Raw genomic sequence first — 18,609 nt, forward strand, 5'->3', positions numbered from 1 at the left:
TTCTTGCAAGATAGTTTTAAGAATTATTGTGCTATATTTCATTTTGATGAAAGAAAGTTGATGGAGAACACACTTTAATAAACAAAGATAACTAGCATTTAATGTTTGGTGGGAATATATTCATAACTGTTTGATTGATTATGTGACATCAAATCATTTTCAACTTCTAGTGACCACATAAACAGACGTCTTCTATTATTATCTGTCCTGAACTTTTTCCTTCAAGTTTCCCAGTGGTACACCCATAGCTTTCACAACTGAGCCCATCCATCTTGCCACTGGTCATCCTTGTCTTCCTTCCATCTCTCCCAGTTCAATATCTTCATTGTCATTTTTAAGGCTGGTTGTTCTACCTGTTTTCATTCGCTTATTCTTATTTTTTATATTTCATTTTAGTCCCATTTTTTATGTGCTCTTTGACTTTTAGTAATAGAAATTGGATATCATTTGCATTTTATTAAATATCATTAGCAAAATTTTAAAAATATCCTGAGAAATAAAAATTGATTCCATATACAATATGAATTTCCTATGGTTATTTTTTTTTCTCCAACCATTCTTCCTGAAGAAGGAAGATCAGAAAAACAGTCCCTCTGGAATTTATACCAAGGATGGGGAAAGTATAGTTTTCTGGAAATTGTTGAATTAGTTTGCCACTGTTGGCCATGCTATCTGGGAATCTATAGAGAGCAACATTTTCCCCATCTTTGTTCACCATCTAATCACAGAAAACAAAATCCATCCATACAATTGATGTGAGACAAGGAAAACCAGAACAATGACTTCATCTGAAATCTAATTTCCTGCAGTAGTTCTGTGTTATTTGTGTGGAAAATCTTTCTCCTAGATTGACAATTGTAGCCTGGAGTTATAAGTGGCCTAAAGGAGATTCCAAGCCAAGAACCTAAATTTTAATTGGTAGGTTTTTTTTCTTTCTGAGCAGTTAGCAATCAAGGCTATTTCTAGAAGGTGATTCATATAGTTGGTGTGTACACTTTTCAGAAGGTTGTTCCATACCAATATATCTTCTAGTCTAGATGCTCCGCTGTAAAGATAGACCTTTGCAAAATTGTGAAAATGTGCAAGTCCTAATTTCAGAATTATATAGCAAGTTTAAACCCATAATATATCACCTAACTTAATGAAAAGACATTCTCATTAAGTAATGGACCACATCACAGATTTAATTATCACAGAGCAAGGCAGTTGGTGCTTCATACAGACAAGGTCAATTACCTTATCCAAGAGAGTCAGTTTGAAGTGTGTTATGAATAATTCACAGGCTCAGAAATTAGCTATAAAAATGCCCCTGATATAATGTGGTGAAAACATTTAAATTCATTCCTCATGTTTTTAAGATAATAGCCAAAGGACAATTATGGTTCTTTAATGACAACACTACTTAGGTGACAAAGATGACAGTTGTACATTCAAAGACATATTGCAATGTTTTATATCCTTTTATACTAGCTTAATACAAAAGGACAAACTGATTTCATTCTTTTTCCAGCCATTATCTTCTTGTTCTGTTAATTCAAACATGACACCCTAGCTTTAATTTCTTCTTTCAGGCAGAATGTCAAATGTTAACTTGTCATTTGATTTTAAGATACTAAAAATGGCCACTTGGTTATTCTTAAAGTTTTAATCATACGTACCATAGTGTTTTGATGTTATTTGCCCTCAGTGTATGGGGAATGGAACAGAAGATCATTAGGTTTGATTTCAGAAATCTTGTAAATCTGTTAATACATCCAGAGGAAAATAATTCATCTAATGTAAGTTCATAATCTTCCTGTAAATTCACAATTATAAATGTGAATGTAATTGTTTTATTTTTAAAAGTGCATTTCTTTTTTTCTTTTTTTTTGTAATCCACCCCAATCTAAGTGGCTCTGAGTGGACTACAAGAGAGTAAAAGTCAAAAGAAAGTTTAAAAAACATACAGTTAATAATAAATCCCCCAGTTGGCATTCATAAACAGTCAATCTTGGTTAAATGCATTATGTTTCTAATAATTTTATTACATTTTACAAAGCGTACACAGAAAGAAAACATAGACTAACAATGAAGAGAGAAGAAAAAATGTACAAAGAGAATAGGGATGGAAGTCCAAAAACATACAAAGAAAAAGGAAGAAAATATATATATACCAATAATGACTTATGATTTCTTCCAGAAATGTAAAGAACACTTACATTGAACTCTTAGTTTAAGACTGAAATATGACATTCATTTCCCATCTCCAAAAAAAATGGTGGATTAACTATATTATTCTATTATGACATGACTGATTGAGTAACAATGTAACTGATGCCTTTTGGATCAGATACGGCTTCAGAGTCATCTCTAAACATGACTCAATATATAGCACACATCTAAGCAAGTGATGATCAAAGTATGTGTTATGTGTTTATGAAGATGTTAGTGTTGGAAGAAATGTCCATCAGTTCCAACTGGGGAGGAAGACACTGGAAACATGTAGGCTATTTGCAAAGATGGTTTAATGGTGGACAGGACCACATGGTTTGAGGTCCTGGGCAATCAAGTGTGTGTGTGTGTGTGTGTGTGTGTGTGTGTGTGTGTGTGTGTGTGAGAGAGAGAGAGAGAGAGAGAGAGAGAGAGAGAGAGAGAGAGAGAGAGAGAGAAAGATACCCTCTCTTGGGCCCCACATTAGAGCTTCCTGTTCCTGTGTAAGAAATGTATTCTGATTGGTTGTCAGACTCCCATTGGGCCATGCAGGGGTAACTTTGTAGGTTGTCTTGAGTCCCATACCTGGTTGAATCTTGCTGGGTGATGTAATGAAGGGGTTTTGGCCAATTCCTATTATAGCTTAAAGGCTTTGTCCTGGTTTTGAGTGGGGGCTAATCCTATCACCCTGGTGCTCAAGATCTTTTGTAGCTAAGATGGTCCAGCCTTTGTCTTATATATAGGTTGGCACCAGTCTTTCTGGTCCTATTAACAAAAACGGGGGCTGCTTTCCAATAACATGTTTCTCCTTTTCTCATCAGGGAGGTATAATATTCTTTCTTTTTAATATTTCCAAGAATATTTTAGTCTTCTAGGAGAGGGGTGGGTGCTAACTTCCAACATTAGGTTGAAGATGGAACATGACAAAATAGTCAGTTTAAGAATTTAATGGGCTTCGTTTAATGCGTTGCAGCAATTGGAGATAGAAATCACAGAGATTTTAGAAAGTAAATAAATTCTCCTTCAAATCAAGGAAGACTCCTGGTGTCTTCATGGCATGTTTATATACTGCAATTCTTTAGCAACAGCATGGAAGTAGAATACCATTGTCATCCAGTTTGGTTTTAGTTTAACCTTTCTGTCTAGTTTATGTCACTGAGACTTTCAAATGCCTGGACCTGTTTAGATTTTCCAGATCAGACAAGGTTGGCTTGGTGCTAGTAACTACCTATATGAGACAAATATCTATGGAAATTCTCAATCATCCAGGTCATGGTTATCCCAAAGACTTTTTTTTTTCAAATGGCAACTGGTCTTTCTTGGTTTCTTTCTTTGAAAACATTTCACTTCTCATCCAAGAAACTTCTCCTTTTTTGACTGAATGGCAGGGAATGGAAGGATTTGTATGGGGCAAAGTTACATTCAATATAGAGAGACAGCATTGCAGAGAAGATACTGTGTTTATAACATAATAAACTAGTTAAACCAGAGGTGGTATGCTGCCGCTTCACACCGGTTCAGGCGAGCCACTAGTGGCGGCAGCACGAGGATCTGCCCACCCATCCTGCCATCATCAAGGATCTTCTGCGCATGCGCATAAGGTTCTGGGCATGCCCAGATGTGTGTGCTCCTGCAACTGAACTGGTAGTGAAGAAAATAGAATACCATCTCTGAGTTAAAGCTGTTCTTAGATCAATTTCCTTCAATATCCAACCACTTGTCTTAGTTTAAAAGAAACTGAAGAACCAAATATATATTTTGTCCATTTCCCTGTATTTAATGTTTATCTCCCTGTGGGAGGGGGATGAGGCCAGTATATGTATTCATTTGACTACGTTTCACAATGAAATTTTGAAAAGTTGCCTGCAATAGAGGTCAACCTGAGAGGTCAATAGAGGTCTTTATGAGTGAATGGTGGATCCAAAGAGTTGATGCTGAAGTGTCTGAAACATGTTGGCAAATTCTAGACCACTTTTGTAGCCAACCCTTCTTACCTACTCAGAACTCTAATAGTTGACTAAGGCTTTGTTGTATAGATGAAAACAATGGTTTAGACAGAATTTATTAAAATTAAGGTGTTAGTCATGAGTGGCTTGGGGTTATTCAGTAGTTTGAAGATGTAATCAACAGATGTAATCAACATAAAATGGTAACAGGAATATAATTTTATTGCTACAGAAATGGTTTTTAAATTTGTCAAAAAATTTGGCCCTAGTTCAATTCATTTAATTGTATTCCCTGATATGTTTTGGAGAATAAGTGCAGATGGATTTATTTCCAGTTCTTGTCACTTTGTTGTGCTCATTGTGTCATTCAAAACATGTGCACCTAAAACATTTTCCATCCGTATTTAGTTTAAAATATATATTTTAAAAAAAACCTGAGAACTGTGATAGACTGTTTAAGAAGCAAAAGGCATGGATTAGAGTATTCATGCTGGAATTCACTGAGATTTAATTCCCTCAGCAACCTTAGACTTTTTACAATTCAATTGCTAGGTTTGCTAGGATGGGCATAAAATAAAGCAGATAACAGTTATATTTTCCCTTGAAAAAGTAAGAAAAGGACACTTTTTGGAAGAGATTGCTTTAAAAACATGGACAGTATACATCGGCAAGGAATTATGTATATGAAGACATATCTAAACTATTATCACCCAGAGTCATTAATTAAAATGGTAGCCACAGAACCTTGAAATGATTCAGCTATTAATCTTCAGTGAGATGTTGCTTAGCTGCCTACTAAATTGTTGCAAACTGCTGTCATAAATGCATCCTGTGACTAACTTCTAAAACTTCTCATTAGAGATTTAAGAGAACAAACTTATTATAGGAAAATCATTATCTGTGAAGTATCTACAAGTTTGCCAGAGATAAATGTGTATCTTTGCAAGTACAAGAATGTACAGAATTCATTTTAGATGAATTTATGTGTTTATGTAATTAAAGTATTAACTAGAACACACTTTCAACAAATGTTTCTTGTTGTTGTGACTACGGTTTTTTGTTAGTTTGTTTGTTTGTTTTGCTTTTTTTTCACTTTATATTAGTTTAGAAAAAAGTGCCCAAGGCATTTTAGAATGAAAGCTAAAATGTTGTTACTGGAGACTCATGTATAACATACCATTTTCTCAGTGGAATATTAAAAGTATTGTAAAACTAAGAACAATATTTTATTTTAACTTATTGCAACTTGAGAGAGAGGGAGAGAGATCCACTTTGTGTTCCTCCTTTGACTTCATGAAAAAACTGTAATCAATTATTTCTTTGTACTGCATTTTAGAGGAAATTTTAGAAGACAATGGCTATTTGCCTTTATTTAATTCACTGGTTTTAAATAGTTCACATTTTGTGTAATTTGATTGTTCCTATGACATTAATCTGAAGAGAACATTCAGCAGAATTTGAGAAAGTGCAGGTGGACAATCTGTTTATGTAGGGAGGGATAGATCAATTTTAGGCTTCCTTCAACTGCAGTCAAAATCAAAACTTTAGAATAAACATGCTAATGCACGTCTGTAGAGATTCTCAGTTTTTTTTTTCAGGAGGCAACTGGGCTTTCTTGTTTTTTATTTGAAGATGTTTCATTTCTCATCCAAGAAGCTTCTTCAGCTCTGACAGGATAGCGGAGAATGGAAGGATTTATATTCCTTGACTGAGAATCTCTACAGAGTTTTACTTATACATCTTGGGATGAACACCCTGTGAATGGTGTGGGAGTAGGAATGGATTTCCAGAGGGGAAAAATGCAGACTACAGGAACCAGGAACACTACTTGGGTGACCCTGAGGACACAGATTTCAAGTGCTTCAAGGACCCTCTAAAAAGGATGCAGATTGCCACCTGTCTGCAAGGAATATAAATCCCCATGATCCTGTCAGTGCTGAAGAAGCTTCTTGGATGAGAAGTGAAATATATTCAAAGAAAAAACAAGAAAGTCCAGTTGCCTCCTGAAAAATCACCTTTGTGATGTGCTAATGTAAGGCACATGAAATCATGGAACAAATTTAGTATTTATAGAGAATAGGCTGCTGAAAGTCTTGGCTAAACTTTCTTCAAGTTATGAGGTTTTTTTCTAGGATTGTGTGGTTTTCCTTCATATTCAATCCCTTACAAAAGATAGCTTTTCCAAGAAAATCCTTAAAAGGATTGAGGAAAAAAAACCTTCCTCAAATACCATCAAATAATTCTTTCATGCATTATTATTCTAATCCAAAAAGTATTATACCATTTACACACATACACTCCAAAAATGCTCAGATTTATGTATTCAGTTATTTTGTTGATGATTGGAAAAAACTCTGATTTGTAGTTGCACCCTTGAAGTCATTCTAATTGAAGTAGGAAAAAAAGTAGCTAAAACTCAGTTTAATTGTTGCGCAATCATATGTGCAGAAATCTAGTAGTTTCTCCTGTGTGCTGCTTGGGGAATCCAAGCATGGGTTAACTTTGTCCATTAGCTTAGAGACTGAGTTATGTAAATTGGTGACCACGCCTCCTCTGACTGGATGGGTCAGTTTTTTAACTCAGTCCAGCCGAAAGAGACGTATACCAATTATTCTCCAGACTAATGAGACAAATTTATACTTCATCTTGGATTTCCTTTCAATTGTTTTTCTTGGATTTGTGGAAAATTATGTGTGACGAAGGGAGAGGCGGCAGTTCGCTGCCTGCCCAGTCCTTTTGTGGCTCGTTGCCTCGATCAGGTATTTGCATTGCCTTTGTCGCTGTTGGCTCTGAAGTTTTAGCTGCAGGCTATTGGAGCCTTTGCGAGGCACTTGGCAGCAAGCGTTTATTTGCTGTTTGGGGCTTGGGGGCTCGTAATCACAGCGTGTGTTTTAAGGCTTGCGCCGACCTTGTAGCTGGGGAGCCCGCCGCATTGGGAACCAGCGAAACTCCCGCCGTTCACGGCACGGCTCGTTCTTCTGCCGCTGGGACCCACCCGCCATGCGCGGCGCGGTTTGGCCCACCGCTGGACCATTGGTCATCTTGGGAGCACGCCATCGCCGCGGCCGAGCTGATTCCCGTTGTGGGAGTCGAGGGCGGCATTTTCGCTCATTGCTGATTTTTGAATTTGGCGCCTGAATTGCGGTCGCCATTTTGGAGCCGTTCGGAGAGCAGGCGCTATAGGGATCGGGTGTTGCCTTCCCTCGTGCTTAAAAGGGGTTGCTGACTCATCGCCCCTCCCACTTCACTCACTTCGGCTTTGTTTGCCTTGGAGAGAAGTTCGTTGCATTGCCGCTCTTGCTGACCACACGGTCTTTTCTCCTTGCAAGTGAACGCTGTGCCTTGTGCCTTTTGAGTCTTTTCGCATCTAATCATTACAATGGCTGATCATTCTTCTCTGGGAGGTACAGTTGAGCCCTCTAATGATAATCAGGGTACTGCCCAAGCGGGGGTTAGTTCGAGGCCTGGCAGAGCCGCCTATAGAGCGACCAGCCAGAGGTCCAGGGAGGCCTCCGGGGCTCCTGATAAGGGCCACAAAAAGAAGGATAAGACCAAGTCAGCTTCTAAGACCTCTGGGGAGGGTAGGAGTTCCCCTCCTGCGCTATTGCCTCAGTGCATTTCGCCAGCTCCGCAGCCAGCAGAGCACCAGGCCTGGTCCCCGGATCGATCTATCCCTGCTATTTCTGAAACTGGGGCAGGGGGGTGGGGATCCAACCCCCCCTCAGTATTGCCTGAGGCCCAGGCTGCTCCGGCCTACCTAATGCCACATGCTGGGCCTTCTGCTACATTTACTCCCACTGCTGCAGGCCTAAGGCCTATGGAGGGCTATGACCTGGGCCTATCCCCAGACCTTTACCAGATGATCTCTGCAGCCATATCCAGGGGGGTGGATGCTGAGCTGCTCGAAGTAACCAGGCCCCGGTGATTGTTAGTTCCCAAGGTGGGCCTCCTATCCCACATATAGATCTTCCTGATCTGCAGGCAGGGCCTTCTTCTTCTCCTCCCCCCTCTACTTATAGTGAGGATTCGGCCTTGGTGGAGGTAGGGGAGTTAATAGATAGGGAGTTCTCTGATGATGAGGGCCTGATCTTTGATCAGCCTAATTCTTCTAGCCTGTTTAAACCTACTCTATTCAAATCCTTATTGTTTAAAGCTAAGGCCACTACTCATATGGGAGAGGTAGCTCCCAAGGACAGTTCGGCTGTAGGCCTCGACATTACTGAGTGCCTCTTTGCTGAACCAGTTTCATTGCAGGAAGTGATTCCTTCCCCAAAACTCTTCATGGATCTCATTCAAAAACAATGGGACCAGCCAACTGTGGTTAACCCGCCCAGCAATGGGGACAGGAAGTTGTACACTTCCACCCCTGACTTGGAAGGCATTTTCCCAACTGTGGATCTGCCAGTAGCAGCCCTAGCTTCCCCTGCTCTGATTCCGTCTGAGATTTCTGAGGGTCTGAAGGCAGAGGACCGCAAAGCGGAGACAGTTATTCGTAAGACCCACCAGGCTGCGGCCTGGGCCTTACGTGCTGCTACTGTGGCATCGTTCTTTAATAGAACTTCTGTGCTCTGGCTTAAGCAGTTGCAGGAGAGATTGGCCCCTGATGAGGTTCGCCTTCACCAGGATGTTACTAAGATTGTGGCTGCTCTAGAGTTTTCGGCAGATGCCACACTCAATGCTGCCAAATTCGCTTCTCGCGCTGTCAGCGGTGTCCAATGTGGCAACTCGTCACCTCTTGTGGCTCCGCCATTGGCAGGCTGACATTAAGTCTAAATGGCGCCTGGCCTCCACGCCCTTCAAGGGCGGGGCCTTATTTGGATCCGTCCTCGACCCCATACTCATAGAAACCAGGGACAAACGCAAGGTTCTTCCCTCCTTGGGGGGGCGTAATAACAGAAGGCAACAACCATATAACAGACGCCAGTCCTTTCGGGGAGGCTACTCTGGTTACACAGCGGCCCCTTTTGTTCCCCATTACAACAGGGGTTTCCACCAGTTGCAGGACCACGGCCAGGACCGTGGGGGGGGCAGAGATAGGGGGCGCCAACAGCACCAGGCACAATCCCACAACAGGAGATCTTTTCGTGGCTCGGGGAACCGGTCCTTTCGGAGGTACCGGTGACTCTCAAAGGGAGGAGCAAGTGGGCGGGCATCTTCTGGCTTTCGCTCATCAATGGGCGGAAACCACATCTGATGCCTGGGCCCTTCAGGTGGTGAGGCTGGGCCTCACTCTGGAATTTCTCTCCATTCCCCCAAGATGGTTCATCAGGTGCCCCGTGCCCAGATGCTTGGTAAAGCGGCACCTCATGGATGCCGAAATACATCATCTCACCTCCATAAATGCCATAGAACAGGTTCCCACAGGGCAGGAAGGCCTAGGGTTTTACTCGATTCTATTTCTGGTGCCCAAAAATTCAGGAGGATGGCGGGCCATTCTAGATCTGAAAAGACTCAATTGGTACATCAAGTATCAGAAGTTCAAGATGCAGTCCTTAAAGAGCATTCTGGCATCCATCCGCCAAGGTGACATGATGACATCAGTCGATATCAAGGAGGCGTACCTCCATGTGCCCATCCATCCGGCACATCGACGTTTTCTGCGCTTCCATTTTGCGGGCCGTCATTTCCAATACCGGGCCTTGCTTTTCGATCTTTCATCGGCCCCTCGCACCTTTACCAAGCTCCTTGCAGTGGTGGCGGCCTCACTTCACTCGGTACCGGTGCGAGTGAATTGTTATTTAGACGACATCTTGGTCCTGTCGCCATCTCGGGAGCAGGCCCTATGGGATCTTCAAGTAACAATGGACTCCCTGCGGAGGCATGGATTCATGCTGAATCTTCCCAAGAGCCATCTGCAACCAACTACTTCGGTGCTTCACTTAGGGACCGTCATCAACTCCGTCACCTGTGAAGTTTTCCTGTCTCTGGAGAGGCGACAGAGCATCCAATGGCTGGCATCTCAGGTGTCAGCCTTGCAGCTTGTGCCCCTGGCCCTACTCTCTCAGCTGTTAGGGAAGATGATTTCTTGCATGAACATCCTTCCCAGCCACTCCAATGGTTCCTGCTTCCCTATCAGAGGTCCCACACCAGTCATTCCCAACTCAAGATCCGTCTTACACCCAAGCCCCTCAGATCGCTTCAGTGGTAGGCGTCCTCCAAGCTTCTCAAGGGGTGCCCGTTCAAGGAGCCGGAACGCATCCAGGTTACGATGGATGCCAGCCTGTTCAGATGGGGCGGCCATGCCATGGATCAGGTGGCGCAGGGTCGTTGGTCAGATCGGGAGCTGTCCAACAGCATCAATTGGCTAGACTTACGAGCCATCCAACTGGCCCTGTGAGAATTCCAGGACATTGTGACTCACAAGCACGTTCTCATCTTGACCGACAATGTGGCCACCAAGGCACATGTCAACCGCCAAGGGGGCATGCATTCCAGGGCCCTCATGCTGGAGGCAGAGAAATTGCATCATTGGTCGGAGTCCAGACTGTTGTCCCTTCGGGCGGAATACATTTCGGGTGACTCCAACATCCAGGCGGATTGGCTGAGCAGAGCCACAGTGGAGCATGCGGAGTGGCAGCTCCACCCTGACCTCTTCCAGCAGCTATCCCGCCAATTCACCCATCCATCAGTGGACTTGTTCGCGCAGCCCCACAATGCGCAACTGCCCCGGTTTTACTCCAGGTACGTGACTCCCGGGGTGGAGGGAGTGGATGCCTTGCGTAGCCCGTGGCCGGCCGGCCTCCTCTACGCCTTCCCGCCTCTACCATGATTCCGACGGTCATCCAGAAGATACTGTCGGAACAAGCGGAGTTTCTCTTAGTGGCTCCGATGTGGGCCCGGCGGACCTGGTATGCCGACCTGGTGCACCTGTCGATCTCGCGTCCATGGAGGATTCTGGACGATCTGATCTGGCTCAACCAGGGGGCCCTCATGCATCCAAACCCCCAGTTGCTGCAATTAGCCATGTGGCACGTGAGCGGGCTATTCTGACTGACCTTCATTATTCCAGCGAGGTTATCAACACAATTCAGGCGGCCCGTCGCCCTTCCACCACTCGAATTTACGAGGCTACCTGGCAGGCCTTCTGCCGGTGGTGCCGTCGGTCTGGGGCTGACCCTCTCCAAGATTCGGTGCCCCGAGTGTTGGACTTTCTGCAATCTGGACTTACCAAAGGTTTGGCACCCAATACGCTCCGCAGGCAGGTCACGGCCCTTGCCATGGTGATTGGGGGAGGTCAGGGACGTTCCCTGTCCCAACATTTGCAAGTCAAGGCTTTCCTGAAGGGAGCGGCCAACATCCGGCCTCTGACCGTGCACTGCTACCCTACATGGGATTTGACATTACTCAGAGCGCTTATGGCCTCTCCATTCGAACCTATTACTTCCATCAGTCTTCGACTACTGACTCTTAAGACCGTGTTCTGGGTGGCTATTACATCAGCCAGGCGGGTTTCCGAATTGGCGGCATTGTCAGTTCGGGCAGATCTCTGTATATTCCATCCCAACAGAGTCATTCTCCATTTGGACCCAGCCTTTCTACCAAAAGTCAACACGTTGTTTCACAGGGCTCAGGAGCTCATCCTTCCGGACTTTTGCCCCAACCCTTCTCATCCGCAGGAGCACCAGTGGCATCACCTGGATGTGCGCAGGGTTCTTCGTCGCTACGTGAAGCGCACAGCATCCTTTAGGCGGTCGGAAGCCCTTTTTGTGTCCTTTCAGCCATCATCCATGGGCCAGAAGATTTCGTCCCATACAATAGGTCGGTGGTTGAAGGCGTGCATCGCTCTTGCTTATGACAGCCAATCTCGTCAGGTACCCAGGCGCATCACTCCTCACTCTACCAGGAGTGCGGCCACCACAGCGGCCTGGGCCACGCAAGCCTCAGTGGAAGAAATCTGTAGAGCGGCTACCTGGACTTCGCCTTCACCATTCATCAGACATTACAAGGTTGACGTGTATGCCTCGGCTGAGGCTTCCTTTGGGCGGCATGTACTGCAATAGGTGCTCCCCCCTGCGGGGGACCCTGGCCAGCCTACCTCCCACTCTGGATCTTAACTGCTTTGGCATGTCCCATGCTTGGATTCCCCAAGCAGCACACAGGAGAACGACCGTTGACTTACCTGAACGGTCCTTCTATGTGTGCTGCGAGGGGAATCCAAACCCGCCCGCAGCTTTGGCTGGCCAGGGCTGTCGTGACTTTGACTTGACTGACTTTTCACTGATTTGTGACTTGACTATGACTGACTTTATCTAGTTGTGACTTGTTCTGACATGTTGTTTACCTTTTGGGCTACGGCAATTATTTGTTATTGTTCTTGTTATACATCATTAAACAGCTGACTTTGTACAAAACTGACCCACCCAGTCAGAGGAGGTGTGGTCACCAATTTACATAACTCAGTCTCTAGGCTAATGGGCAAGTTAACCCATGCTTGGATTCCCCTTGCAGCACACATAGAAGGACCGTTCAGGTAAGTCAACGGTCGATTTCTTTATTCGTCTTTATTTAACTGAAGGGCTCAAAGAGCTTATTTATCTTTCTCCAACAATATCTTTGGGAACTACCCAATCAGGTAGGAATAAAGCTATTGTAAAACAATCCCTCCAATCTCCAAAACTCACAGATGGCTCAAAAGAACACCATGATTTTGGGAATTGGACACTCCTGAAAGATCTAACAAGACAAGAAGGTGTGTGTGAATATCCCATCACGGGTCACCCACAAGGGTAACTAACAATTTCCATCACATGCCAGTGGAACACCTATATTGTTCAAGAGGGGCAAAGATCTAACTTGAACATTGCTGATCTCATCACACTGACAATCCTAATATCTTTTTCTGATGTCACAGATTCAAGAGAATCTCAGGCAATTGTGTAAGATATTATCAAGTGACTCACGGAAAAAGCATTAAAATCCATTAAAAAGTGATTATTTCAAAAAATAAAATAAAAACTGAGATGAAATGTCTCTCTTGCAGGGGAATGTTTATAAAGGTATCATTCTGAATACTTATCTTTTTGTTAATTATTATTATTTGGTTTTTAAAAACTCTTTTCTGTTTTAATTGTATTACCAAACAACATGCATATATTATCAGAATTAATGGCCAAGATTTTGATGGGTTGTGCTTGCTGGAAAAGAGATCCAGAATGTAAAAATAATGATTGTGCAAGAGCATACTGAAGATGTTCCAAGGCAAGGTGAAAAGTGATAGATAATTTATGAATATATTCTTGTCCTCTGTATTATCAGGGCATGGTTATGCCAAAGGATATCTTGGCACCTAACCAGATTAGATGAACAGCCATTAAAAATAGATGAAATATGCTGAGAATACAAAGCAATTCATCCAAGGTAATCCAACAATACCTTCTGTATATAAAAAGACAAGGAAAGATCTTTTACCTAAGAACATCTCAGAAAATGATCCAAAGTTACTTCCCTATACTTGGCCAATGGCAGGAAGGGTTTCATTGGTATGTATAAAAGTAACTCAGTGAATAAAGGTGAGGGATTGCTTACATACATACATACATACATACATACATACATACATACATACATGGATGGATGGATGGATGGATGGATGGATGGATGGATGGATGGATGGATGGATGGATGGTTGGTTGGTTGGTTGGTTGGTTGGTTGGTTGGTTGGTTGGTTGGTAGGTATAGTCCTGCTCTAGTAATTCAGAAAAGAGCAAGAAAGAAGATTAGGTGACTGGAGGCTTAAACATATGAAGAACAGTTGCAGGAATTGAGTATGTCTAGTTCAAGGCTGTCAAACTTGTGACCCGCAGGCCAGATGAGTCATGTGCTGACCATGCCCATGTCTTGTATAGTGAAGGGGAAAAAAAATCCCGATACATCACATGATGTCGCCGTGATGATGTGAGTTTGACACCTCTGTTCTAGTTTGATGAAAAGAAGGATTGGGGTGACATTATAGCAGTTTTACAATATCTAAGGGGCTGAGGGAGTCGAGCTATTTTCCAAAGCAGCTGAGGGCAAGACAACAAGTAATTGGTGGAAACTAATCAAGAAGAGAAGCAAGGAGGAATTGCTTAACAGTTAGGACAATTAATTAGTGGAATAATTTGCCTCCAGAGGTTGTATGTGCTCCAGTACAAGATTTTTAAGAAGAAATTGGACAAACATTTGTCTGAAATGGTACAAAGTATCCTACTTGAGCAGGGGGTTGGATTCGAAGCAGGGCCATCTTAACAGCATTATGAGCCCTGGGCAAAGCAGTTTACTGGGGCTCCTACAACAACTATTCACAGGAATAAAAATGTAAATGGCCAATAAAAATGGTCAATAAACATATATTTGCATGTTAGTATTAATAAAAATACAGTAAAATGTAATAAATATGTTGCTGTATTTATATGATGCAAGGTGCATTGAAGGGTTAACATACACAGATTAGTCTGGGGCCCCTTTACTCGTGAGTTAAGACAGCCCTGACTCCAAATCTGTTATTCTGTTAAAATTGTTTGCATGCAGCTGGCTATTATTTTTGGGTTCTGTTTAAACACAACATACTTTAGTCTTCATAGGATGTAGATGGTAGATCAACTCCTTATACCTCATTCAGGAATTATGTTACTGTCTACATTTCTATGCAACATGACAGAATGATTAGTATGGGGGAAAGGAATTTTATTTTGAACCCATTATATTCATTTGCCTCTAAATGTCTATAATGGGATGGATGCATGGATTCAACTAAGAGGCTGCCTAACTCCATAAAGACTCTGGGTAGAATATTAAATGCAATAAAACAATGAGAACAAAGATCAGATAATTGGGGTTATTTGTCAATGAAATACTTGGGTGATAGAAACAGTCAGAGAATGATCCCAGGGGTTATTGTGAGAAGCCTATATTGTCACATTTCAAATAGAGCATGACTGTTAATTCAAAGGCAAATGTCACACCTAACCTTTGAATATAACCCTTGAGGCTTCATCAACTGTTGTCACTGAATTTTAATGCTTAATATGATGGAATGGAAAAGGATGAAATGCATATAAATAATATCTATCACTTATCAGTCAGTTTTAGTACTTGCCAAATCACCGAACCATCCATTTGTTTGTCACAATTTCAGCAGTATCCAGAAAGGAGGTCAAATTGGGTGGGTGTTATAAAGAGGTGGGGTGCTTACACAGTTACACACTGCTGCATCTGTCATCTTGCCTATTTTGACTCTCCCATTTTAATGGATGCCGCTAACCCTGCTAACATGATCCAAAGCTCTTGTCCTCAAAACATAATTTTTATCTCTGCTTCCTTGAGGATTGTTACATATGGAGTAGCCAGGTTTTGGAAAGAAATCATAATAAGATATTTTGAAAGAATTATAGGCTGTGATAGATGGAGTTAAGAACTGAAAATCTGCTGAGGCTAGGATATCCTATGTTTTGAAACATGTAAGTAAAAAGCAAAGACAAATGTCAACTCTCATCTAGTATTCCATAAACTTACATGTATGAATACTTTAATGTCATGGCACAGTGCTTAGAATGCAGTATTGCAGGCTAATTCTGCTGACTGCCAGCCGTTCGATTCTCACTGGCTCAAGGTTGACTCAGTCTTCCATCCTTCCGAGGTTGGTAAAATGAGGACCCAGATAATTGGGGGCATTTTGCTGACTCTGTAAAACTGCTTAGAGAGGGCCGTAAAGCACTGTGAAGTGTTACGTAAGTCTAAGTGCTATTGCTATACTGAATGGAATATTATTATGACTTATTTCTAAAATATTGTAGACAGTAAAGCACAATAAACAATTTATTTAAGAGCTAGAACATTCCTTATCTGCTAAGCAAGAAAATTATTTTGTGTGTGATTAAGATGCTTCCTAACAAAAGAAGGTTGTACCATGTTAACTTTTAAACCCTTGTCAAGATATGTTGGTGAATGTCTGCTGCGGGCAATTGTCAATTCATTTTCTCATTTCTCTTGACATTTGTTCAGCCAAACAATCCAGCTTTCACCCAGTTCATTTTATAATGCTGCTTATAACTACGTTCTGCTAAAGTGGCAGTTTTCCAAACTGCACACTCTCACAACTCTTGAGCACTCTCTGGGAAAACAAATGATGTCCCTGCTGTTTTGACCAACAGAAACCCAATTGCTGGTTTCAGTGTGGGAATTTAGAAGCGCCCTTAAATTGTAATTGACTGCACTTGTTTATTGCCACACCACTCACTCCTCCAACACTTATAACATTTACTACTGATATTAATTGTAACTTTTCCAGTTCTGCAATTATTTAGAGATTGACAGTTTTGTTGAATCTGCAACAGCTTATTTACAGCTGCTCTGTATTTCAACACATTAGGCTTAAAGCAGCTTAATGAGCAATATTAATGCAGTGGGTGACTCATTAAGTGTGGGAGGTAGTTCCTTTATTAGGACACAAACAAGGCTAATGGGTCCTTACTCTGTGGTTGGCATTGGCCTTTCGCTTAGGAGGGTTAGCAATAGCAATAGCAGTTAGACTTATATACCGCTCCATAGGGCTTTCAGCCCTCTCTAAGCGGTTTACAGAATCAGCATATTGCCCCCAACAACAATCCGGGTCCTCATTTTACCCACCTTGGAAGGATGGAAGGCTGAGTCAACCCTGAGCCGGTGAGATTTGAACAGCTGAACTGAAGAACTGCAGTCAGCTGAAGTAGCCTGCAGTGCTGCATTTAACCACTGCGCCACCTCGGCTCTCAACCAACCAAGGGGTTGGTTGCCTTGAGTTCCATTGGGGGAATACATGGGTGAAGTCACATGACTAGGGTAATCATTCCATGCTGGAATAACTGATAGGTAGAGGTTTCGTTTTTAACCTGGAAAAAAAGGATAGGGTATAGACAATATTATTACTTTATTGTATCACACGGGGTAAATTTTCTTTTTCAAATGCAGTTATTTATTTTTTAAGGATATGTCCTTGTTGGTTTTTTTTGTCTGCTGTATGAGCGATTTAGAGCTCAAATGGGGGTTGAGGGGAAGAACAAATCCCTTTAAATTACATATGAAGCAGAAAACAAAACAAACTCATTTTCTTTAGCTGCCTATTTGATGGAGTGGCCAATTACAGCACACAAAGAAATAGGGCAAAGAATTGCCACCACAGTAGATTCTCTAAGGTTTGGGGCAATGGCTTGTCATTGTATCCCTCAGATGCAATTTTGCTATGGCTGGGGAGACACAGCAGAAAACTTTGGAACATATAAGTGATACAGATAGAAACTGCAATAGGTAGATAGAGAGATTATAGTATCTACATATAATGGTCTATCTCCTTGATCTACATATCTTTATCTTCTCTCCATTTCTGCCAGTAGTACAAATAGAGAAGCAGCAAAAGAAATGGTATATTGTTAGTCCTTGAGTTACAAGAGTTTATTTAGTGACCATTCAAAGTTACACTGAAGAAAGGAACTTACTATCATTTTTCATATTTGCAGCATTTTCATAGTCACATAATAAAAATTTTGATACATGGCAAACTATTTATGATGGTTGAAGTACCCCAAGGTCATGTGATTACCTTTTGCAAGCTTCTGACAAGCAAAGTTAATCAGGAAGCCTGATTCCCTTAACAACCATGCTACTAATTTAACAATCTGCAATAATTAACTTAACAACTGTGGCAAGAAACATTGTAAAGTGGGGTAAAACTCACTTAACAAAGTCCCATTTAGCAACAGAAATTTTGGGTTCAATTGCAGTCATAGGTTGAGGAGTACTTTTATATACAGTATATCAGTCATTAGTGTGCAGAAAAAATTACTGTGTTACTCTGTTCTCCTTTTCACAGCTATGAAATGAACACTGCTGGTTGAATGCTCTGCAAATAGGAAATCTCCAGTGACGTGCGGTGAGGTTTATGGCTGGTGACGCAAGCGGGCAAAAGCCGCCCCGCCGCCCCAGCGCTATGTCCGATATAGAAGTGGGATGCCATGTCCGACATAGAAGCACCCCACAAACACAAACACAAATTACTTATAATAAAACAAATTACAATTACTTACAAATAATTTTGAATTCCTCCCCCCTGCCCCCTCCCTCCGACCCACATACCTTTTCCAGCTGTGTCAGAGGATTTCAACTCTCCTCTTGTCTGCCACAATGAAAATGTAAAAAGAAAAAGGCAAGAGCTGCTCTAGGCTAGCCAGGCTGGGATAGTTGCTGCTAGAGTCACCACGTGGATGACTCTGCTTAACTGTTTTAAAAAATCCTCTAAATAAAGTGCCCTCTGCAGGAGGAGGTGAGAGAATCATGTGCCTCCTTTGCATAAGGAATTTTTCGCCTTTTAACTCTTGCTTAACTCTGCTCAAGCAATCATAAAGCTAGAGTAAAGGAGGCCCGTGATTCTCTCGCCTCCCCCTGCAGTTAAGCACTAACTAGGGTCATCCACTGTGACTCTGGCAGCAACTACCTCTGCCTTTTTCCTTTTAATTTTGTT

The 18,609-nt window shown here is 42.2% G+C and overlaps 2 protein-coding genes across 2 annotated transcripts in view; both read left to right on the plus strand.

The window, feature by feature from the left end:
- CNTNAP5 (contactin associated protein family member 5) overlaps positions 1-18,609 on the plus strand; it is a 582,534-nt gene that overhangs the window by 459,998 nt on the left and 103,927 nt on the right. The gene's annotated exons all lie outside the window — the stretch shown is intronic.
- Positions 7,954-9,258, plus strand: LOC148049413 (lamina-associated polypeptide 2-like). The gene is given in 3 exon segments (XM_087713555.1): positions 7,954-8,043; positions 8,118-8,843; positions 8,845-9,258. Coding segments are annotated over 3 exon segments (1,230 nt in total).

This window comes from Thamnophis sirtalis, unplaced genomic scaffold (genome assembly GCF_051295495.1).
Source record: "Thamnophis sirtalis isolate CommonGarterSnake01/CBP01778 unplaced genomic scaffold, rThaSir2_p1.2 scaffold_1, whole genome shotgun sequence".
NCBI lineage: Eukaryota > Metazoa > Chordata > Lepidosauria > Squamata > Natricidae > Thamnophis > Thamnophis sirtalis.